Here is a 25,275-nt window from a genome sequence, read left to right on the forward strand (position 1 = left end):
CTGAAGCTCACTTGGGTTTCTGCAGCAGGATAGCGATCCAAAACACACCAGCAATCATGTCTTAAAAAACAACAAAACAAAGCTTTTGGCGTACCCTATTCATAGTCCAGACTTGAATCCGATTGAAATGCAGTGGCATGACATTAAAAAGGCCATTCATGCTCAAAAACACCCCTTTTTCTTTTTTTTTTAATATAAACTAAATTAAAAAAATTCTGCAAGGGAGAGTATCTTCAGAGAGATGTGAAAGACTCATTGCCAGTTATAGAAAACTTTTGATTTGAGTTGTTGCTGTTGAAGATGGCCCAACCAGTTATTAGATTTAGGGGGACATTACTTTTTCCACACAGGGCTAGGGAACTTTGAATAGTTTTTTTCTTTAATACTGTACAGTGCCGTGAAAAAGTATTGGCCCCCCTTCTAAAATTCTTATATTTTTGCATAGTTTCCCCATTTTAATGTTTAAGATCATCAAACACATGTAAATAGACAAATATAGACTTTAAATACTTATGGTCAGAAGTCCAGATCAATGGTGAGTGTCAAAGTAAAAAACAGGTCCAAGCAGGTTGGAACAGGTAAAGTAAATATCAGACAAATAACATTAACCTAATAAATTAACATCGCAAAGAGAAATTATGCAGAAAAGATGGAAAAACAGTTAACCAACTACAAGCGACCATCCCCTCAAGCAGAGAACAATAAAGGACTAGCTGACGACTTGATTACCTTCTACTGCAGCTTTGAAAAGGACACTTTCACACCCCAGACCCACCCAGCCGCACCACTGACCACCATCACACCTCTGATTCCCCCCTCCTGCGTTGACCATCCACGAACAGGATGCAGGTCTACAATATTGTTTCTGGTGTCCTTTGACAGCTCTTTGGTCTTGGCCACAGTGGAGTTTGGAGTGTGACTGTTTGAGGTTGTGGACAGGTGTCTTTTATAATGATAAGTAGTTCAAACAGGTTCCTTTAATACGGGTAACGAGTGGAGGACAGAGGAGCCTCTTAAAGAAGTTACAGGTCTGTGAGAGCCAGAAATCTTGCTTGTTTGTAGGTGACCAAATACTTATTTTCCACCATAATTTGCTAATAAATTATTTAAAACAAATCAGACTGATTTTCTGGATTTTTTTTTTCTCATTTTGTCTCTCATAGATGAGGTATACCTATGATGACAATTACAGGCCTCTCATCTTTTTAAGTGGGAGAACTTGCATAATTGGTGGCTGACTAAATACTATTTTGCCCCACTGTATCTTCTTCTTCTTTTCCTTTCGGCTTGTCCCGTTAGGGGTCGCCACAGCGCGTCATCCTTTTCCATGAGAGCCTATCTCCTGCATCCTCCTCTCGAACACCAACTGCCAACATGTCTTCCCTCACGACATCCATCAACCTTCTCTTTGGTCTTCCTCTAGCTCTCTTGCCTGGCAGCTCCATCCTCATCATCCTTCTACCAATATACTCACTCTCTCTCCTCTGGACGTGTCCAAACCATTGAAGTCTGCTCTCTCTAACTTTGTCTCCAAAACATCGAACCTTGGCTGTCCCTCTGATGAGCTCATTTCTAATTTTATCCAACCTGGTCACTCCGAGAGCGAACCTCAACATCTTCATTTCCGCCACCTCCAGCTCTGCTTCCTGTTTTCTCTTCAGTGCCACTGTCTCTAATCCATACATCATGGCTGGCCTCACCACTGTTTTATAAACTTTGCCCTTCATCCTAGCAGAGACTCTTCTGTCACATAACACACCTGACACCTTCCTCCACCCGTTCCAACCTGCTTGGACCCGTTTCTTCACTTCCTGACCACACTCACCATTGCTCTGGACGGTTGACCCCAAGTATTTAAAGTCCTCTACCCTTGCCATCTCTTCTCCCTGTAGCCTCATTCTTCCCCCACCACCCCTCTCATTCATGCACATATATTCTGTTTTACTTCGGCTAATCTTCATTCCTCTTCTTTCCAGTGCATGCCTCCATCTTTCTAACTGTTCCTCCATCTGCAAACATCATGGTCCACGGGGATTCCAGTCTAACCTCATCTGTCAGCCTATCCATCACCACTGCAAAAAGGAAGGGGCTCAGGGCTGATCCCTGATGCAGTCCCACGTCCACCTTAAATTCTTCTGTCACACCGACAGCACACCTCACCGCTGTTCTGCTGCCCTCGTACATGTCCTGTATTATTCTAACATACTTCTCTGCCACTCCAGACTTCCGCATGCAGTACCACAGTTCCTCGCTGGGTACTCTGTCATAGGCTTTCTCTAGATCGACAAAGACACAATGTAGCTCCTTCTGACCTTCTCTGTACTTTTCCATCAACATCCTCAAGGCAAATAATGCATCTGTGGTACTCTTTCTAGGCATGAAACCATACTGTTGCTCGCAAATACTCACTTCTGTCCTGAGTCTAGCCTCCACTACTCTTTCCCATAACTTCATTGTGTGGCTCATCAACTTTATTCCTCTATAGTTGCCACAGCTCTGCAAATCACCTTTGTTCTTAAAAATGGGCACCAGTACACTTTTCCTCCATTCCTCAGGCATCTTCTCACGCACTAGAATTCTATTGAACAAGCTGGTCAAAAACTCCACAGCCACCTCTCCTAGATGCTTCCATACCTCCACAGGAATGTCATCAGGACCAACTGCCTTTCCATTTTTCATTCTCTTTAATGCCTTTCTAACTTCCCCCTTACTAATCATTGCCACTTCCTGGTCCACCACACTTGCCTCTTCTACTCTCCCTTCTCTATCATTTTCCTCATTCATCAACTCCTCGAAGTATTCTTTCCATCTACCTAGCACACTGCTGGCACCAGTCAACATATTTCCATCTCTATCCTTAATCACCCTAACCTGCTGCACATCCTTCCCATCTCTATCCCTCTGTCTGGCCAGCCTGTATAGATCCTTTTCTCCTTCTTTAGTGTCCAACCTGCCATACATGTCATCATATGCCTCTTGTTTTGCCTTTGCCACCTCTACCTTTGCCCTGTGTCGCATCTCAATGTATTCCTTTCGCCTCTCCTCGGTCCTCTCAGTGTCCCACTTCTTCTTAGCTAACCGTTTTCCTTGTATGATTTCCTGTACTGTGAGGTTCCACCACCAAGTCTCCTTCTCTCCTTTCCTGCCAGAAGATACACCAAGTACTCTCCTGCCTGCTTCTCTGATCACCTTGGCTGCAGTGGTCCAGTCTTCTGGAAGCTCTTCCCGTCCACCGAGAGCCTGTATCACCTCTTCCCGAAAAGCTGCACAACACTCGTCCTGTCTCAGCTTCCACCACATGGTTCTCTTCTCTGCCTTTGTCTTCCTAATTTTCCTCCCCACCACCAGAGTCATCTTACACACCACCATCCTATGCTGTCTAGCCATACTCTCCCCTACCACTACCTTACAGTTGGTAACCTCCTTCAGATTACATCGTCTGCACAAGATGTAATCCACCTGTGTGCTTCTACCTCCGCTCTTGTAGGTCACCCTATGTTCGTGCCTCTTCTGGAAAAAAGTGTTCACTACAGCCATTTGCATCCTTGTTGCAAAGTCTACCACCATCTGTCCCTCCAAGTTCCTTTCCTGGATACCGTACTTACCCATCACTTCTTCATCACCCTTATTACCTTCACCAACATGTCCATTACAATCTGCACCAATTACGACTCTCTCTCTGTCTGGGATGCTCAGAACTACATCATCTAGCTCCTTCCAGAATTTCTCTTTCACCTCTAGGTCACATCCTACCTGTGGGGCATAGCCACTAATCACATTACACATAACACCCTCAATTTCAAATTTCAGCCTCATCACTCGATCTGATACTCTTTTCACCTCCAAGACATTCTTAGCCAACTCTTCTTTTAAAATAACCCCGACTCCATTTCTCTTCCCATCTACACCATGGTAAAATAATTTAAACCCTGCCGCTAAACTTCTAGCCTTACTGCCTTTCCACCTGGTCTCCTGGACACACAATATATCAACCTTTCTCCTAATCATCATGTCAACCAACTCCCGAGATTTTCCTGTCATAGTCCCAACATTCAAAGTCCCCACATTCAGTTCTAGGCTCTGTGTTTTCCTCTTCTCTTTCTGCCGAAGAACCCGCTTTCCACCTCTTTCCACCACTGTATATAGCGCTTTATCTACACAATCACAGTATCCAAAGCGCTTTCCAAAGCCTCACATTCACCCACACATACTAACCTACTAACACACACATTCATACACCAATGGGCGACTGCTGCCATGCAAGGCGCTGCCAAGGCTACTGGGAGCAAATTAGAACACTTCGACATCCAGACAGTCGGAGCCCGGATTCGAACTAGCAACCCTTCCGTCACCGGGTGACCTGCTTGTGTCTCATCGGTGGGTAGGTCAAGGACTCAACGTATTATAGCGTTTGGTTCCATTACTTTCATTGTAAAAATTCACCAGTATCGTGTGAAGTTACTTTTCGTGACAAAATGCTGAGTGCTGGTATGTACCCTCGTACCCTTCAAAATAAAAGGCTACATGCTTAAAACTTGCACATATAAACCATTTGACGTGATAAAACAGTCGCAAGTAACTATTTTAACAATGCTGTATTTAACTTTTAGCTGAAACAATAATTAATGAATATTAAGTCAATTGGGTTAGTTCCACACACATTGCCTTTTAGTTCATAGGTTTGCTATTGATACTGGTTATAAAGAAGCCAGAGTCAAATGTTCATTTTAGTTTATGCTGCAGGCTGTTAAGAAAATGGATGTTTATAATTTGGACACCCTTTATTGAAACAATGCAAACTTTTTTTACCCAGGCCCCTAAAAGAATCGGAATCGAGAATCATTTCACCGGAATCACTCAAATTCAAACGATGCCCAACCCTACCCCTCAGCCTTGGCCCAATGGTTAAGATCATCACCTGCCGCCGTGGGGGACCTAGGTTTAAGACCCCGACTGGACCATCCGCCAACATCCCCCGGACTCACGGCTATGGTATCCATGAGCAAGACAGTGATACCCCAAAATGCTCCCCGGGCGCTTCAGCTGCCCCCTGCTCCAGTGTGTTCCACTAACATGTGTATGTGTTCACTGTGATGGGTTAAATGCAGAGAACAAATTTCGTGTGCATGCATGGATGTTCATGACAAGGTAATTCTTCTTCTTCATTATTCTTGGGGACTTTAACAAAGAAAAACTCCACCACGAACTCCCTAAATACAAGCAGCACATTGACTGTCCCACCAGGAAAAACATTCTAGACCACTGCTACACCACGCTGAAGGACTTGTAGCGTGCAGCTTTGGGCTCGTATGGATAACTGTTTAATTCACTTCATACCAACATACAGGCACAAACTTAAATGTGCAAAGCCTGTAGTGAAAACAGTGGAGAACTGGACCAATGATGCAAAGATTGAACTTCAAGACTGTTTAGACTGCAGAGATTAAAGTGTCTTCAAAACTTCAACTGACAGCCTGGGTGAATATACAGACAGTGTCACATCCGATATCAGTTTCTGTGAACGTGTGCACCAAAAGACATTTCGCAGGTTCAACAACAACAAGCCGTGGTTCACTGCCAAATTTCAGCAAATTCGCCAGGCTAAAGAGGATGCCTATTGGAGTGGGGAAAGAGCCTTGTACAATCGAGTTAGAAACCAGTTGACAAAAGTAAATTCACATCAAGAGAAATTATGCTAAAAAGCTGGAAAAACAGTTTACAGCTAACGACTCTGTGTCAGTCTGGTGAAGATTACAAACGCTGACCAACTACAAGCAACCATCCCCCGAGAGGGAGCACAATAAAGGACTGGCTGATGACTTGAATACCTTCTACTGTAGATTTGAAAAGGACATTTTCACACCCCACACCCACCCAGCCGCACCACTGACGACCACCATCACTCTTCTGACTTCCCCTTCTGCGTTGACAATCAATTAACAGCAGGTGAGACGTATGTTCGAATAACAATAGATCAACAAAAGCGGCGGGCCAAGACCTTGTTTCTCCATCCTGCCTCAAAGTCTGCATGGACCAGCTAGCTCCAGTCTTTACAGAGATCTTCAATAGATTTATGGAAATGTGTGAAGTACCATCCAACGCTACACCATCATCCAAGTCTCCAAGAAACCTGCAATCCCGGGTCTGAATGACAACAGCCCTGTTGCCCTGACATCTGTGGTCATGAAGTCCTTTGAACGCCTCGTGATGGACTACCTCAAGAGCGTCACAGGGCCCCTGCTGGATCCCCTACAGTTTGCCTACCAAGCAAACAGGTCTGTGGATGACACAGACAACATGTTCTACACAGCAGTCATTCAATCGGTCCAGTTTGGTGCTTGTACAAAAAAGGACAAACTCCGACTACAACGGACAGTCGGGACTGCTGAAAAAAATTGTCGGGAGTCCATTACCCACTCTTGAGGACTTGCATGCTGCCAGGACTAAGACAAGAGCATGCAAAATCCTCTTGGACCCTCAACATCTTGGTCACCACCTATTCCAGCTCCTTCCCTCAGGTAGGCGTTATCAGACAATGCAAACCAAAACCAGCAGAGATTCCAAAAGCTTCTTCCCTCTTGCCACTAACTTCTTAAACAGTTGACTTACAATGTGATTGTAACAGCTGCCATTTGGACATCTCTGTTGAGACCCTACTACATTATTGATGTACTCACTGTAGTAGTCTAGTCACTCTGCACTATTTGCACATTTGTTGTTGACCAATACTGTTCACTCATGCGCTTGAGAACTAAGTGCACCATTTGCACAATTGTCACTGTTCCAGATTATCGCACTACTAGTCACTTTAAACTGCTTGAATTTCCTGAGAACCATCTACAAAATTGTTATATTATCAGCATTATCACATTACTGGTAACCTTTCATTGCTCAATGACTCTCCGTAGTATGTTTTTATGTTCTAAAAGTATATTTTGTCACAATGGCTGTCTGTTGTCGTACAAGAATGACTCCAACTACCGGAGACAAATTCCGTGTGTTTTTGACAAACTTGGCAAATAAAGATGATACTGATTATTGTGATTCTGCTTTTGTCGACCAGGAAAACGCTTTTATCCTACGGTGCTCCTGGAGCTTCTGTGGCCTGTTAGCACATTCTGCCAGTATATAATCGTGTTGGAGTGACTTTGTCTCACAGCTGCCTTTGGGGACATACCCTCGGATAAGCGGAGGAAAATAGATTGGTGGATTGACACTGGGTATGTAATTTATAGACAACCCCAATTCCAATGAAGTTGGGACATTTTGCTAAACATAAATAAAAACAGAATACAATGATTTGCAAATCATGTTCAACCTATACTTAATTGAATACACTACAAAGACAAGATATCTAATGTTCAAACTGAGAGAGAGTAGAAGAGGCAAGTGTGGTGGACCAGGAATTAGCAATGATTAGTACGGGGTAAGTTAGAAAGGCATTAAAGAGGATGAAAAATGGAAAGGCAGTTGTTCCTGATGACATTCCTGTGGAGGTATGGAAGCATCTAGGAGAGGTGGCTGTGGAGTTTTTGACCAGTTTGTTCAATAGAATTCTAGCGCGTGAGAAGATGCCTGAGGAATAGAGGAAAAGTGTGCTGGTGCCCATTTTTAAGAACAAGGGTGATGTGCAGAGCTGTGGGAACTATAGAGGAATTAAGTTGATGAGCCACACAATGAAGTTATGGGAAAGAGTAGCGGAGGCTCGACTCAGGACAGGTGGCGGAAATGAAGATGTTGAGGTTCGCTCTCAGAGTGACCAGGTTGGATAAAATTAGAAATGAGCTTATCAGAGGTACAGCCGAGGTTCGATGTTTTGGAGACGAAGTTAGAGAGAGCAGATTTCGATGGTTTGGACAGGTCCAGAGGAGAAATAGTTAGTATATTGGTAGAAGGATGATGAGGATGGAGCTGCCAGGTAAGAGAGCTAGAGGAAGACCAAAGAGAAGGTTGATGGATGTCGTGAGGCAAGACATGAGGGCAGTTGGTGTTCGAGGAGGATGCACGAGATAGGCTTACATGGAAAAGGATGATGCCCTGTGGCGACCCCTAAAGGGACAAGCCGAAAGGAAAAGAAGTAAATGCAGTTCGGCGCTACAGCCGTAAGTGCAACTTGAAACTCTACTATGCAAAGCAAAAGCCATTTATCAACAACACCCAGAAACGCCGCCGGCTTCTCTGGGCCCGAGCTCATCTGAGATGGACTGATGCAAAGTGGAAAAGTGTTCTGTGGTCCGACGATTCCACATTTCAAATTGTTTTTGGAAATTGTGGATGTCGTGTCCTCCGGGCCAAAGAGGAACAGAACCATCCAGACTGGTATGGACGCAAAGTTCAAAAAGCCAGCTTCTGTGATGGTATGGGGCTGTGTGAGTGCCAATGGCATGGATAACTTACAAATCTGTGAAGGCACCATTAATGCTGAAAGGTACATACAGATTTTGGAGAAACATATGCTGCCATCCAAGCAATGTCTTTTTCATGGATGCCTCTGCTTATTTCAGCAAGACAATGCAAAAGCACATTCTGCACGTGTCACAACAGCATGGCTTCATAGTAAAAGAGTGCGGGTACTAGACTGGCCTGCCTGCAGTCCAGACCTGTCTCCCATTGAAAATGTGTGGCGCATTATGAAGCGTAAAATACGACAACGGAGACCCCGGACTGTTGAACAGCTGAAGCTGTACATCAAGCAAGAATGGGAAAGAATTCCACCTACAAAGCTTCAACAATTAGTGTCCTCAGTTCCCAAACGTTTATTGAATGTTGTTCAAAGAAAAGGTGATGTAACACAGTGGTAAACATGACCCCGTCCCAGCTTTTTTGCAGCCATAAAATTCCAAGTTCATGATTATTTGCTAAAAACAATAAAGTTCACAAGTTTGAACATTAAATATCTTGTCTTTGTAGTGTATTAAATTAAATATAGGTTGAACATGATTTGCAAATCATTGTATTCTGTTTTTACACAATGTCCCAACTTCATTGGAATTGGGGTTGTATAAAACATGTATCTATATGTAAAACAACTAAGGCAAAATAATGAAATTCACATTTTAAGTACAACCAGGATCCTTATCCATGAATATTCACCTTTCCTCGACACACTGCAGCAAAGATTCCGCCTCGAGATTGGGAGTCACTGACTTTGTTGTAATAACCCCCAATAGTCTAAAAATAGAAACAACACACATACAATACCTACTTTGTTACATGTTCAATATTATTGCAAAACGTTCATGAAAGATTTTGTTGAACAAAATAAATTAGGGGATTCGTTAGGGATGCACGATAACTTTTTTTCCACAGATTCCGATAACATAACTTGCTGCTTCTCTCCAAACCGATAGCAGATAGCCGATAAAAATTTTTAAATTGTTTATATCAGTGGTTCTCAACCATTTCTAGGCCAAGGACCCCCAAAATGATGGAAAGCTGGAGCAGGGACCCCATTCTTGTGTATATTGTATACAATTGTATTTTATATCAAACTGGTCATATAATAGAATGGCTCTTTATTCATCCATCCATCCATTGTCCGTGCTGCTTATTCTCACTGGGGTCGTGGGTTTGCTGGTACCTATCTCAGCTGACTCCTGGCTAGAGGTGGGGTACACCCTGAACTGGTCGCCAGCCAATCACAGGCCACATATAGACAAAAAACCACTCACACTCACATTCCCACCTACGGACAATTTAGTGTCTTCAATCAACCTACCATGCCTATTTTTGGAATGTGGGAGAAACCGGAGTACCCAGAAAATACCCACGGAGCCACAGGGAGAACGTGCAACCTCCACACAGGGGAGGCTTACAATTGTATTAATATCATATAATTTATTGTCACATATCATGTGTATATAACATATATAATGTAATATAATAATAAAATAATGCCTTTTTATTGTCCCTATACACAAGTATAATGAGACTGAGATGAGATGCGATGTAAATGTACTTTATCATTGTGCAATCAATACTACAGTGCCGTGAAAAAGTATTGGCCCACTTCTCAAATTCTTATATTTTTGCATAGTTTCCTCACTTAAATGTTTAAGACCATTAAACAAATGTAAATAGAAAAATATAACCAAAGTGAACTTAAAATGCTGTTTTTAAATGGTGATTTCATTTATTAAGGAAAAAAAAAATATTCAAAGTTACCTGGCCCTGTGTGAAAAAGTAATGGCCCCGTAAACCTCATAACTGGTTGGGTCAGCAACAGCAGCAAGAACTGAAATCAAATCAACTGAAATTTCTATAAGTGGCACTGAGTCTTTGACATCTCTGTGGAGATATTTTGGCTCACTCTTCCTTGCAGAATTGTTTTAAGCAAAAATGGAGGGTTTTCGAGCACGAACGGCCTTTTTAAGGTCATACCACTACATTTCAATCGTATTCAAGTCCGGACTTTGACTAGCCAGCCCAAAACCTTTGTTTTTTTTGGGTTTTTTTTAAAAAGCAGTTCAGAAGTTGACTTGCTGGCGTGTTTTGGATCGTTGTCCAGCTGAAGAACTCAAGTGCACGTCAGCTTGAGATCACAAACAGATGGCTGAACATTCTCCTTCAGGATATTCTGGTAAAGAGCAGAATTCATGGTTCCATCAATCACAGCAAGTTGTCCATGTCCTGTAGGAGCAGGGCAGCCCAAGACCATCAAACTACCACCACCATGTTTGACTGTTGGTATGATGTTCTTTTTCTGAAATGCTGTGGTACCTTTATGCCAGATGGTTCGCTGGAAATTGCTTTGTAATAATCTTTTCCAGACTGATAGACTGTTCTTGAATTTGTTTGGATCATGTCATTTTGTTGCAGCTGTTTTTTAGATCTTTTGTCCGACTTGATTTTGACAGACAGGTACTGTATAAATTATTTATTGATTGAACAGGTCTGGAGGTAATAAAGCTTGGGTGTGATCAGTGAAAATTAAGTTGTGATTAGCCACAATTTATTCATGATTTAACAAGGGGATAATTACTTTTTCAGACTGGGGCAGGTAACTGAATATTTTTTTTCCTTAATGAAATCATTTAAAAACAGCATTTTAAGTCCACTTGGGTTGTATTTGTCTGATATTTACATTTGTTTGATGATCTCAAACAGTGTCCCAAAACTATGCAAAAATAAGAATTTGAGAAGGAGGCCAATACTTTTTCACAGCACCATATAGTATTGATAACTCGAACTTTCTTTTTTTCCGCTTCTTGAATAATACACAGGTTTAAATATTAATGTTCTTTATTTTTACACAATATAAGAACTGATGAACGTTCATGTTTGTTTATTTGAAGACATTTGAATTTGTGGCTGGGCAAAGAGTGCCAGACCGGAAAGGTGTGTTGGTGTTGAGAAAGCGCGTCATTAGTGGATAAATACTCGCGCTTTCCCTGCCAAACGATGGAGGGCCATTGTGTGTTTTGATGTTAATTTCATTTGGAGATGACATAAATTTATTGTCCAGTGCGTGAATGTTGGGACATAGGAGCGGCGTTTGCAGGGGTTAGCTGTTGTTACCTTAGCTGTAAGCCCATCATGACAACCGTGCTTTTGCAAGCAGCCAAACAGTCCCCCCGTGCTCCTCTGTCGGCTTGAGCAGCTAAGTGAGTCTGCTGCTTCGTAGGCCGCTGGGTCTTACCGCGAGCGTCGTTACGAACTCAAAGGTACTGGATGATCTTAATTCCAGCAAGTGCTGGTGATGATAAGTCGTTTTTAATGCAGACATTGACTACTTTTGGTGTCACAGGCAAATAATTTTGGGCATAATATCCATGACTGTAAAGAGTCAATAACAGGCAGGCAAGTGGTGTCCAGCACAGCGCTGAATAATGCGGCTGTTGTTATCGATCCAGTTTTTTGGGGTATCGGACCAATGAGTGTGACGCCACCCCCCCCCCCCCAATATCGGGTCAATTGTTATCGTGCATCCCTGTATGAGGTTAAACACAAAGGTGGTTTGTACCAAACGCAGAGGTATGTTGCAGAAATCATACCACATTTACCTCAGTAAAGGCTCCCTTCCCTTTAGGTTCGACAAACATTGGCTTTACACTTTCAATGCGATCGGCATGTCCATTGTCCTGGTGAGAATTATTGCAATTTTATAGTGGAAATACACTACATTGCCAAAGGTATTCACTCACCTGCCTTGACTCAAATATGATTTTAAGTGATATCCCACTCTAAATCCATATGGTTTAATATGATGTTGGTCTTTCTTTTGCAGCTCTAACAGCTTCAATTCTTGTAAGGTTTTCCACAAGGTTTAGGAGTGAGTTTATGGGACTTTTTGCCCATTCTTCCAGGAGCTTATTTGTGAGGTCATACACAGATGTTGGACGAGAAGGTCTGGCTCACTGTCTGCTCGAAATCAACACAAATATGTTCCATTGGGTTAGGGCAGGACTTGTGCAGGCCAGTCAAGTGTATCCATACCAAATTCTGTCATCCATGTCTTTAAGGACCTTACTTTGTGCACTGGTGCACAGATATGTTGGAACAGGTAGGGGTTATGTCCAAACTGTTTGACTGTCCAAAATCTCTTGGTGTGCTGAAGCATTCAGAATTCCTTTCACTGAAGCTCATAAGCTAATATTTTGGATATTTCCAAGAACATTTTGGAGATGGTCCCTTCCTATTCCAACATGACTGCGCATATGCGCACAAATGAAGGTTCATAAAAACATGGATGAGAGAGGTTCATGTGGATGAATTTGACTGGCTTGCACAATCCTGACCTCAACACTTTTGGATGAATTAGAGTAGGGACTGAGAGCCAGGCCTTCTCTTCCAACATCAGTGTGTAACCTCACAAATGCGGTTCTGGAAAAATGTTCATTAATTCCCATAAACACACTCCTAAACCTTGTGGAAAGCCTTCCCAGAAGAGTTTAAGTTGTTATAATTGCAGAGGGTGGAGTAATGTCATCTAAACCCCTGTGGATTAAGAATGGGATGTCAATCAAATTCATATCTGAGTCAAGGTAGGTCAGCAAATACCTTTGGCAATACAGTGTATTTTGACACTAAAAGGATAAAACATTTAAAACACAAAATATAATAATGAGTTAATCTTCACTCACTCTCCAGAACTCCAAAGTTTTTTCCATTAAGTAGAAGGAAGGAAAAAACAAAAGGAGACCATGGGGTACAATCCGGCTAAGGTTTACTGAGGAGACAGCAAAAGAATAGGGTTGTTCGCCGAGATAATCATTGTGAGGGTTCATGAATATTGCATTAAAACATTGGTATGCAGTTTGTACTTACCCACAGTGTTTCCTAAAGACGACAAATTTTCAGGAACAAATCTTGAAGAAAAAAACATTTAACCTTGTTAACATTAAGGCCTTTTCACACCGCATTTGCTCCGTGTGAAAGGTCCGTGCAGCTGCGCACAAGTACGACGGCACCCCGATGCGGCCAATGCCAATATTTGGAAGTGCTGACGTAGCAGCCTACAAGGAAGTCATGAGGCCATCAGCTCTTAAACTAAACTCAGAGCTATTTTTTCTCTCATCATTATAACTGTCCAAACAAATGTACCTTTAGTTGGATAAAGCATTAAAAATGCACAAGAAAATGAAGAAAGGGTGGTCTCATAATTTTTTCCATGACTTAATACATTTTACAAAGCTACAAGCTTAAGCTAGACACGTGTTCTTAAATTTAGGAAAAGGAGGAAAAGGGATATTTGTTCTGCACAGCTAACAAACTAAAAATGTGAAATGAACATGTCTAGAGCAGCTCGTGTTTCATGTAAACACAGGGCTTGACACTAACATTATTTGCTCACCAGCCATTGTGGCTAGTGGCTTCCCAGAGTCACTACCCACTCAGCATTTTTACTAGCATCACATTTTTTTGTTGAATAATTATGATCCAAATGATTAAAAGTACTCTGGTTTCCTCCCACATTCCAAAAACACGCAAGATAGATTCATTGAAGACTAAATTGCCCATAGGTGTGAATGTGAATTGCTGTTTGTTTTTACAATATATGTGCCCTGCTATTGGCTGGCGACCAGTTAAGTGTGGCCTGCCTCTCGCCAGTCAGGTGCGATAGGCTGAGCACATCCTAAAGCGACCCGTCAGGAGGATAAGCAGTACTGAGAATGGATGGATGGATGATCTAAGCTAGATGAAATAACTAGTCCTATATACTAGCTATTAAAAACTTTCGATTTGTAGCCACTGGGTGTTTGCAAAGAACTCGAAAGTAAATGCTGAAGCTTTTTTTTTTTTTTTTTTTTAATAATCCAAACATGCATAGTTATTTGGCTTAATACAAGTTTATTTTTTTTAACAGTGTTGCTGCTTTCAAAATGTATAATAATTCATCCATCCAATCCAAGTCCGGGTCACGGGGGAAGTAGCTTTACCAGGGATGTCCAGACTTCCCTCTCCCCAGCCACTTCATCCAGCTCTTCCGGGGGGATCCCGAGGCATTCCCAGGCCAGCCGGAAGACATGGTCTCTCCAGCATGTCCTGAGTCATCCCCGGGGTTTCCTCCCAGTGGGACGTGCCCGGAAAACCTCATCAGGGAGGCATCCAGGAGCCCCAGCCATCTGGCTTCTCTCAATGTGAAGAAGCAGCGGCTCTACTCTGAGCCCCTCCCGGATGTTTCTCACCCTATCTCTAAGTGAGAGCCCGGACACCCTGCGGAGGAAACTCATTTCGGCCGCTTGTATCCAGGATCTTGTTCTTTCGGTCACGACCCACAGCTCGTGACCATAGGTGAAGGTAGGAACGTAGCTCGACGGTAAATTGAGAGCTTCCCCTTTTAACTCCTTCACCACAACGGACGGGTACAAAGTCTGTATCACTGCATACACTGCACCGATCCGCCTGTCAATCTCCCATTCCATTCCAGTCTTTGAGTGTACTTTGTTTGGTCCCTCACCTAGGACCTGTTTGCCAAGGGTGACCCTACCAGGGGCGTGAAGCCCCAGACAACTTAGCTACTAGGATCATCGGGACACACAAACCCCTCATCCACAATAATGTGACGGCTCCAGGTATAATAATTCAAATTACTACTAAATTCAAAGATGGCGCCAACCCGTGTGGACGCCTCGGTTACACGCTCTCTAGTATTGTTTTTGTATTTTTCTTTCGTCTTTGGAGACATTACGCGACTCATTTACACAAGGGGAGACTTGCTAAACATCAAGGAGTCTACTCCGGACTTTCTTTCACCAACTTTCGCAAATCCGCTCAGTCCCCCTGCGGTCTTTGGGGCACGGCGACGAAGGCGACGCCATAGAGGGAAGCGAGCCGGCATCCAAGTGACGCTCCGCAAGAGATGATACAGATTGGCGTTTCCGCCGATCCACCTCGCGAATCTACACTCCCTACCCAACAAAATGGACGAGCTTCATCTTTTGATAAAGACCAGTAAAGACTTCGGACGTTCCGCCACCCTGTGCTTTACGGAGACTTGGCTTTGTGAGGCTGTACCTGATGGCGCCGTCATGCTTCCCGGCTTCCATCTTCACCGGGCAGACCGCGACAGGGACTCATCAGGGAAAACAAAAGGCGGCGGGATATGCTTCTATGTCAACGAAAAATGGTGTACGGGTGTCACTGAGCTCAGCACCCACTGCAGCCTGCATTTAGAGTCGCTGTAAGCCATTCTAATCGCCTCGTGAGTTCGCATCATTCATTCTCACCGGTGTCTACATTACGCCTCAAGCTAACACAAACGCCGCACTGCTAACGATCGCCGAACAGGTAAACGAAATTGGAAAAAAACACCCCGACTCCCCCCTCATTATTCTTGGGGACTTTTACAAAGGTAAACTCAACCTTGAACTCTCGAAATACATGCAGCACATCGACTGTCCTACCAGGGAAAATAACATTTTAGATCACTGCTATACTACGGTAAATAACACATACGTGCCATACCCCGTGCAGCCCTGGGCTCGTCTGATCACTGCTTAATTCACTTAATACCAACATACAGGAAAGAACTTAAATTCGCGAAGCCTACAGTGAAAACAGTGAAAAATTGGACCAATGAAGCAAAGATAGAACTTCAAAGCTGTACAGACTGCACAGACTGGAGTGTCTTTGAAAATTCAGCTGTCAGCCTGGATGAATATACGGACACTGTCACATCCTATATTATTTTCTGTGAAGATGTGTGTGTACCAACAAAGTCATTTTGCACATTCAATAACAACAAGCCATGCTTCACTGCCAAACTTAAGCAACTTCGCCAAGCTAAGGAGGACGCATATCGAAGCGGGGACAGGGCCCTGTATAATTGCACGAGAAACCAGCTGACTAAAGAAATTAACAGTGCAAAGAAAAACTATGTAGCAAAGTTGCAGTTTAGCGCTAACGACCCTAAATCAGTCTGGCATGCATTACAATCACTAACCAATTACAAACGATGATCCCCCCCAAGCTGAGAACAATAGTAGACTAGCCGACGACTTGAAACCTTCTACTGCAGATTTGAAAAGGACACTTTTGATAGACAGCAGCATCCCGGCAGAATCTGTGCGTAGTACAAAAACGTGAATACAATTCAACCTGCCAAACTGGCTAGTGGGAGTGGCTGTGCTACCCGCCACGGTGGAAACAGACCTGCAAATGGCGGCTTAGCAGGCGTCAGCGTCGAGCCCTGTGTGTACACACTACATACCTGTATGTACGTACTGACCTTCTATCAAATGCTGAACTCAACGGTACCCTATCTGGGCCCTGTTCAATGACGCTTACAAAGATCTGATCCCGCTCAATCACATGGTTGTTTTCCAAAGACACTGGAAACGGTCTGCACATGAAGCAAGAGAAAAACACATGATCAACAAAAACACTTTTTAGACAGGTTATTCTAGGTCCGGCAAGAAAGGGTATCAGATATTTTTAAAATAATAATTTACATATATAGTTTACTATTTGGTCAATTTTCAGACAAGTGTGCTCTATGAAGCTGTAATGGGCTTGACTAAAAAAAAAAAACGTACATCCTCATCTCTGAGGTAAAGGAGCTCAGGGGAGAAAGGGTACCGCTGGTCAGAATGATGCAGCGAACACCTTGATTTTTCAAGTCCTGCATGCTGAAGCTCGGAGAGAAACACCAATAACTCAGAATGTTTCCTGGAAGATACAAAATACATAAATGTGAATAAACAACACTAAAAATGTCAATGTATGGTTAAATATTACATACAGTACTGTTTTCCACATTCATAAAGAAGATATTTCAGCAGCACAATAAAAGTCATAAGTTGCTGCAGTTTAGAACACTAACCTTAACAGTAATACCCCACAGCAAACTCTCTTTTCTCAAACCAAAAACAATTAACAACTCAATCAAAGCACTCTGGACAAAGTAGTAATTGAAGTGGTGGATGGGTCAGTAGCTTCTGAATTGTGGAAAGTTATACTGCATAAAGTTATTTGCAATCCATTTATCATTTGATATTCATCATCTCTAAATCCTGCGATTGGCTGGCGACCAGTCCAGGGTGTACCCTGCCTCTCACCCAAAGTCAGCTGGGAAAAGCGTTGCCCACCAGTGATTTTCATTAGGATAAGCAGTATAGATAATGGATTGATCTCTTAAGCCTTGTGTGTGCATGTGTGTATGTTAGGACAAAAATGTTGGCTATGTAAAGTGCTTTAATAAAGTATAAAATAACGTGATTGATTTATCCACCTAATAAGACAGTGGTAACACGATTTTGGCTGGTCTGTATATGTATGGAGCAGTCATAGACTGGTAAAGTAAAGAAAGGCAGAATAAATTATGGTATCTGAATTCATTTAGTACCGTATTTTCACGACCATAGGGCGCACCGTATTAAAAGGCGCAGGCATGCTAAAACATACGGTAGCATGCATGCACGCTAAAACAATGTTTTTAAAAAGGCAGCAGGAGCAAAATTGAGTTCGGTTGCATTTTATTGAAGTATTTAACAACGTACTCACATTATTTTTTTAATCAATTCTCAACCACAAATCCATAAAAGTCCTCATCTTCTGTATTCGAAATGAACAGCAGGCCAAGTTCTCCAACAAACACGCCGGGTTCTCTCTCGTCATTGTCAGAGTCAGTCTTGTTGCCGGAGGGCTGTTCAGCAATGATGCCGGCTTTCGCGAAAGCTCGGACAACAGTCAAAGCAGACACGTTAGCCCAAGCATTCACAATCCATTCACATATGATGGCGTAACTCGCCCGGCGTTGGCTCCCAGTCTTAGTAAAGCTGTGTTCGCCATGTTTACACTGATGTCCAGCGGTTCTTCAAGCCTCCCTGAATGATGGCAAGCTCCAAGTTATTGCACTCAGTCGAATGGTGACTGTAGAGACGCTTCTCCCGGCTGTTCTTTGCTCATTAATCCAACTCGGGTCACCTCGGCTTGTTTCCGCGTTTTCTTTCTTTTTTTCCCCGTGGAAACTCACCTTCGTCTTCTTGACTTGGCGAAGCTCGTTTTCCTGCTTCCTCCACTTGCGTACCATGGATTTGTTGATCTTGAATTCTCTCACGGCTGCTCGATTCCCATGTTCCTCCGTGTAACTGATAGCTTGCAGTTTAAACTGTGCTTCGTAAGCGCATCTCTTCGTAGGTGCAGTTTTCGACTACGGTCAAGCCAGCCTCCACTCGTAAAGTAGCAGTCAAGCCAGCCGCCCCTAATTTTGTTCATACTAGGCATTACGGTAATAGGTCGCCAATTCGCGGCTAAAGCCACCTTCAAAATAGAAGCTTCACAATAATGCGGACTTTAGTGCTCTTCAGTTAAGGAATGCAACCAGCAAAGTTAATTTGAATCTTGAGATACATTAAAAAAATGTAGTTTATTTGATATCTTAGGAAAAATAAATGGACTACACTTATATAGCACTTTAGCTACATCATCACAGTGCCCAAAGCGCTTTACAAAGCCTAACATTCTCACACACGTTCATAAACCAATGGGCGACTGCTTCCATGTCATGCCCACTGGGAGCAAATTAGGGTTCAGTGTCTTGCCCAAGGACACTTCGACATGCGGACAGTCATAGCAGGGATTTGAACCTGTTCTACCTACTGAGCCAAAGCCACCCCAACATAATCCCATTGGTATCGCAAGACAAGTCCAGATCTGTCTGACAGACCACCAAGGACTCCACTAAAAGAGGTTTGATGAAGATCTGATATTGTATTTCAAAATAAAAGTCTCAGAAAACTAATAAACTAATTTTTTTAACGCATCTCAAGAGTCCAATTAACCTTGCTGGTTGCATTCCTTTAACCGAAGAGCATTGACGTCCGTATTATTTGGAAGCTTTTATTTTGAAGGTGGCTTTCGGTGCGAGCTGGTGACTTATTACCGTAATGCCTAGTATGAACAAAATTAGGGGTGGCTGGCTTGATTGCTACTTTACGAGTGGAGGCTGGCTTGACCGGCGCTATATACCTACTGGGGGCGTGGCTTTAGCATTCTCCTTCATCCGCACCCTTAACCCCTTTACGTCCGCATGCTGTCCTAGGCCACATTCGCTTTTCCTCTGTATAAGCAGCGTGTCGGCAGGAAATTCTCCCTGTCAGTCAAGCGGAGCGCACATCACACAACATAATTTATGGATTTTGGAACTCAGTGCACACATAAGGTGCGCCGCATTATAAGGCGGCCCGTCCATTTTGGAGAAAATTTAAAACTTTTAAGTGCGCCTTATGGTCGTGAAAATACGGTACTCCATCAACTGGACAAAATCAACAATACTACCAACAACAGCAAATTCATGGACTCCTGCAGATCAAATCCCAGATTACCCTATTCCTATAGGAAACATTAAGTATTTAGGTATTAATATTTTGTCAAAACTCACGGAGCTAACCAAAACCTTACCTCAAATAAATTATTTATTTTCAATGATTCCATTAAAATGGTTTCAAACCTTAGATTCTGCTGTAATAAATTTTTATTCAAAAAACAAGAAAAATAGAGTTAGTCTATCCACTCTTCAGTGAAGTAAACAGGAGGGAGGTTATTTAGCTAACCAATTATTTAGCTAACCAATTACTTAGCTAACCAATTACAATACCTCATCAAATGGTTGCACCACAATGAGGAGTATGATTGTTGACTAGAATTGGAACAAACAGACTGCAACAACATCAAACTCCCAAAACTCCTATTTATTTCCACAAGTCTTAAACACCTTAAATCCTTCAAGAACCCAATAATTGCATCCACCTTAACGGCTTGGTGGCAAAGTTTAGAATCTACAGGATCTCAATTAGCTCCCAGTATGCTCTCCCCAATCTGGCATAATCCAGACTTCAAAATTAATAATATACCCCTTCATTTTAGTACATGGGAACAACATTGACCACGCACAACTATTTACGAATAATGTTTTTAGGACACCTGATGAACTGTTCCAACAATTCCAAATAACAGGCGGAAGCTTTCTTTAATACAATGAATTAAAAGCAGCAATATAAAAAAAAAAAAATAAAAAAAATAAAAAAAACACTCCAGAGCATTCTCTAACTACCAGAGTTTGTCAAGCAAATAGTGAAGCTTCTCCCGCAAAGTAAGCTCTATATAAGGAGCGTGTCGGCAGGAAATGCTCCCAGTCAGTCAAGCGGAGCGCTCATCAAAGTCACACATAAGGCGGGAGGCATTATAAGGCGCCCGTCCATTTTGGAGAAGATTTACGACTTTTAAGTGCGCCTTATGGTCGTGAAAATACGGTACTTAATAGCTCAACAACTTTGAACAGTGGTCATATTTTGACAGTGGTTTGGCACTGCATTTAAAACAAAAAGGTAATAATGTGCACTGAATTTGTTTTATAGCTTAACTACTATATACTCAACTCATTTACCTGCTTTCTTTGTTGATGAAGCCCATGGGCCATTTTTTTGTTTTCTCTGAGCGCTGGTGTCTTGATGGATGTGAACCTGCGCCCAGTAAACAAATATGATGGCTGATGTCCTGTGCCTAATACTGATGTTACTACAAAAAAAAAAGAAACTGTCGCAGACCATACATGTGTAATCATCTTGTGAAGTGATTATTATTATTGAGGAAAATAAAAAACTCGCAAACAAAAGGTGCTGAAAAATAAGAACAAAACAAGAATGAAGCAAAGAAAGTAACTTATGTGGCTGCAGTGGGCAAATTCCAGTTTAGAGACTGAAATTATTAGTGGTGTAACGATTTGTTTTAGCAACAATTCGATTTGTGATTGCCGATTCAAATCAAGGACAATATTGGTTCATTTAAAACAATCTGAAACGATTATTTTGGGGTGTAAATCGATTCAGTAACTTTTTAGCAAAACAATTCATCCAGTGTGTCTGTTATATAAATAACTGCATACAGGACAGTGCAGGTGAAATTTCTGAGATTCTTGTTCTTTCTTGTAAGGAAATCGGGTAAACACTAATTATGGTAATTACACAAAGATTTTCCCCTCCTTGAGCCTTCACCTTATCGTGGTGGAGGGGTTTGTGTGTCCCAATGATCCTAGGAGCTAAGTTGTCTGGGACTTCACGCCCCTGGTAGGGTCAACCATGGCAAACAGGTCCTAGGTGAGGGACCAGACAAAGTACGGCTCCAAAAACCCCTATGAAAAACAAATTGATTGGACATAGGTTTCCCTTGCCCGGACGCGGGTCATCGGGATCCCCCTCTGGAGCCAGGCCTGGAGGTTGGGCTCAAAGGCGAGCGCCTGGTGGCCGGGCCTGCATCCATGGGGCTCAGCCGGGCAACAGCTCAAAAGGGTAACGTGGGTCCCCCTTCCCGTGGGCTTACCACCTGTGGGAGGGGCCATAGGGGTCGGGTGCAGTGTGAGCTGGGCGGTGGCGATCCGACCCCGTCTACAGAAACTGGCTCTAGGGATGTGGAATGTCGCCTCTCTGGTAGAGAAGGAACCTGAGCTGTTGTGTGAGATCGAGAAGTTCCGACTAGATATAGTCGGGCTCGCCTCCACACATGACTTGGGCTCTGGTACCAGTCCTCTTGAGAGGGGTTGGACTCTCTTCCATTCCGGAGTTGCCCAGGGTCCTGACTGTTATTTGTGCCTGTGCACCAAACAGCAGTTCAGAGTAACCACCCTTTTTGGAGTCCTTAGAAGGGGTGCTGGAGAGCGCTCCTCCTGGGGACTCTATCGTGCTGCTGGTCGGTCCGGGAAAGTCCCACCGGGATGAGACCCCAGGGATGACCCAGGACACGCTGGAGAGACTATGTCTCTCTGCTTGCCTGGGAACGCCTTGAGATCCCCTTGGAAAAGCTGGAGGAAGTGGCTGGGGAGAGGAAAGTATGGGCTTCCCCGCTAAAGCTACTGCCCCCACGACCCAACCTCGGATAAGCGTAAGAAAATGGATGGCTGGATAAAGATTTTCCTGATGTACTTTTCCTTTTGTGTGTCTTGTTGTGTACTGTACTGTTTGTTTTCTCTAATGGACTAGGAGTCTCTTAATAAAAGTTGATTGGTTGATTGCATTTCTTTGCTATAAAACTAAGGGGGAAACAGCAACCCATTGATATTTTTAATATTTCAGATTTTACTTGTTGGGACAGTTTTTTAGGGGGTCCTTGGAAAAATGCCTCCCTAGACGGACCCAAAGTTTGAGAATCAGTGTTATAAACAGTCAAATACTAATTTCTAGAAACGAAGTATTGTCAGGTTACCATGAGGAAAATTTTTTCGTTATAGTGTTGATAATACATCGAGAGCTAAATAAATAAACAACCCTTATCTATGTAGCAGGAACGTGGGCCTTAAACCGCATCAAGTAGTTGACGTGCTGGTTCTCCTCTTGTTCGCCCGAGTTTCTCCTCCTTGTACTCTGCTGTTGTTGTCAGCAGCTAGCGAGCTAAGCTAACCAGTTTAAAAGGCTTCAAATTGCATAGCGAGTTGCCGCGAGTCACACACACGCATACTTAATGATAATTTCTCGCTACCCTCATTCTCATCTGCCATCCAACAGACAGACATACTGTGGTGTCTTGTCCAACTACTAGGGGCACTACGCAAAGGAGTGATTAAATGTGGGACGTAGATTAGGACACGAGGAAGAAAAAAGACAACGAAGAAAGTAGCGTTGTTCTAACTGCTGTGTGCTAACTAAAAATAAAATCAAGTTAAAGGAATTACGAGGCTTTTTCTTGGAAATACAACACAGAGACACCTCCATATAAAGCCTGCCTTGTTTAAATCCAATGCGTTACTTACTAGTATCGAAACAATCGATTGATTACCTTTTAAAACTGTTTAAATCAATGTATTTATTTCCGGAAGGCTAACTTGCTGAGCACAGATCGAGCCACTTGGATTTTAGGAATAAATCGATGTCAATATAATGAATAAATCATTACACCACTAAATATTATGTATAATATTGTATGTATATGTATAGTAAAATCTTTTAGAAAATTAAGAGCTTTACTGTGACAAAAAAACACCTTAAAAGGAGCTGTATTAGCTTCCATTTTCTGTTGCCGCTCCATCGGTGATGATGATACTTCACCACAGAACACCAGCTGTAAGAGGAAAAGTTACAGCACAGTGCTACAGTAGATTGCAATGTAATGGTTCGTGCTGCTGCTACTGTACGTGTATTTTCTTAGTAAAAGGCTTTTTTGAATCATGTCTGTTGTTGTAAAGTGGTGTCTGTTGTCGTCTATGATTTTTGTGAGTGTGTATGTCCATATTATGGCAGTACATGTCAGATTTTAAGAGTTTGGGTGCCAGGAATGTGGCATTTTTCTACATCTCCCTATAATACAGGAGTGATCTTATTAAATTTATTATATTAATCGTGAAGTGAAATTACGTTTGTGGATATACAGCATTTATGTACAAGTATTTTTAACAGGGGAAGCAAGGGACGACTGGTTAGCACATCTATTCATCCCACATTCCAAAAACATGCATGGTAGGTTAATTGAAGACTATAAAGTTAATGATAGTTTGTCTATATGTGCCTTGCAATTGTCTGGCGACCAGTTCAGGGTGTACGCTGTCTCTCACCCAGAGTTAACAGAGATTGCCGCCAGCACAACCGTGACCCTAGTGAGGATAAGTGGTACGGAATATGGATGGATAGATATTTTTAACAGCTGTTACTGGCAGTGTTTCATATTATGCTGGACCAAGACAATCCTATCCATACAGTACTACCCATATTAAATATAAATTTACCAAAATATTTAACTACTCTGGATCATCAGATGACATACCTGTATGATATCCAAGAGCTTCTGCAATCCACTTGTATTGAGAAATATCCCCGGCTCTATGAAAGACAGCTAATTTCTTACAGTCGCAAGAACATTTGCATCGATATGAAGTTTAGGTCTATCTGGCAAAGAATGAGCCTGAAAGTAACTTAAATGTGGTGACGACCGAAAATGTTATCCGCAAAAAAATATTTATGTAACAGTATGTTACAAGTAAGTGACAAAATACAGTATGTATTAGACAACAAGATAGTGAGCCATACTTACGTCCTGCTAGGTATCCAATGATCTGCTCCAGAGCTTCAAACACACAGTCCTTGGTGTCGTATGTCAAGAGGGCTCTCGCTAACAGCTCATATATGAAGCTAAGCACGTGACAAGGATAAGAAAAATCTATTTAAAAACATGAAGAACTAGCTAACTATTGTGATTGCAGCCATACCCAAAGAATATGTTCGCTATTTTTCTGTTTTTTTTGTCTTATGTGATTAAATCAGTACCATTGGTGACTGCACTTGAATAGTCAAAGCATGAAATGTACATTTATTATCATACTGTCACTTACATTCCAGGTTTTGTTATGCCTTTATCACCTGCAACATCAAAGGAATCAATAGCAGCCTCCAGTTTCAACAGAATCTCTGTAAATAACAACAACAGTTTTGGTATTCCACAGTAGGCAGTTCTAAATGCCAGTGCCTATTCAGAATAATAAATGGTCACAGTCATGAGGAGTGAATCTGTATTCATTCATTTTAATTTTACTTACCTTTGAGATTAGCAACAACTTTTATGTCTGTTTTTAAACCTGAAAAAAAACCAACAAAAAAACAACTACTTTTTCAGTCATATTCTGGCATAATGTTAGTGAATGTTAGAACATGTGGGTGTAAACTTTATAGTTGATACTGACAACCATTTTGACAATAATTTTACATTACAAACCTTGAGAAGAAGCTTCCACTAAACTGGCTTCTTGAGCATGGTCACTCAGCACTCTGGTAAGCGCATTAATGGCTGAGGCTAAATCATATGGAGTCATATCAAATGATGTTGACTCTTCACACGTCCTTTCCTGGATACAAG

At 42.3% G+C, this 25,275-nt stretch overlaps 1 protein-coding gene across 3 annotated transcripts in view; it reads right to left on the reverse strand.

The window, feature by feature from the left end:
• The window catches only part of rtel1 (regulator of telomere elongation helicase 1), a 57,302-nt gene that overhangs the window by 17,560 nt on the left and 14,467 nt on the right, over positions 1 to 25,275 (reverse strand). For all 3 annotated transcript variants that reach the window (XM_061791955.1, XM_061791947.1, XM_061791962.1), the window contains exons 9-21: positions 25,135 to 25,264; positions 24,959 to 24,997; positions 24,755 to 24,830; positions 24,457 to 24,554; positions 24,190 to 24,245; positions 23,413 to 23,490; positions 20,828 to 20,903; positions 16,977 to 17,109; positions 16,670 to 16,783; positions 13,267 to 13,307; positions 13,083 to 13,168; positions 12,003 to 12,080; positions 9,094 to 9,171 (exon numbers count right to left, since the gene is read on the reverse strand). In XM_061791955.1, the coding sequence (XP_061647939.1) occupies positions 9,094 to 9,171; positions 12,003 to 12,080; positions 13,083 to 13,168; positions 13,267 to 13,307; positions 16,670 to 16,783; positions 16,977 to 17,109; positions 20,828 to 20,903; positions 23,413 to 23,490; positions 24,190 to 24,245; positions 24,457 to 24,554; positions 24,755 to 24,830; positions 24,959 to 24,997; positions 25,135 to 25,264 (1,083 nt within the window). The remainder of the gene's footprint in view (positions 1 to 9,093; positions 9,172 to 12,002; positions 12,081 to 13,082; positions 13,169 to 13,266; positions 13,308 to 16,669; positions 16,784 to 16,976; positions 17,110 to 20,827; positions 20,904 to 23,412; positions 23,491 to 24,189; positions 24,246 to 24,456; positions 24,555 to 24,754; positions 24,831 to 24,958; positions 24,998 to 25,134; positions 25,265 to 25,275) is intronic.

The sequence above is a fragment of the Phyllopteryx taeniolatus genome, chromosome 1, assembly GCF_024500385.1.
Source record: "Phyllopteryx taeniolatus isolate TA_2022b chromosome 1, UOR_Ptae_1.2, whole genome shotgun sequence".
NCBI classification, from domain to species: Eukaryota; Metazoa; Chordata; class Actinopteri; order Syngnathiformes; family Syngnathidae; genus Phyllopteryx; species Phyllopteryx taeniolatus.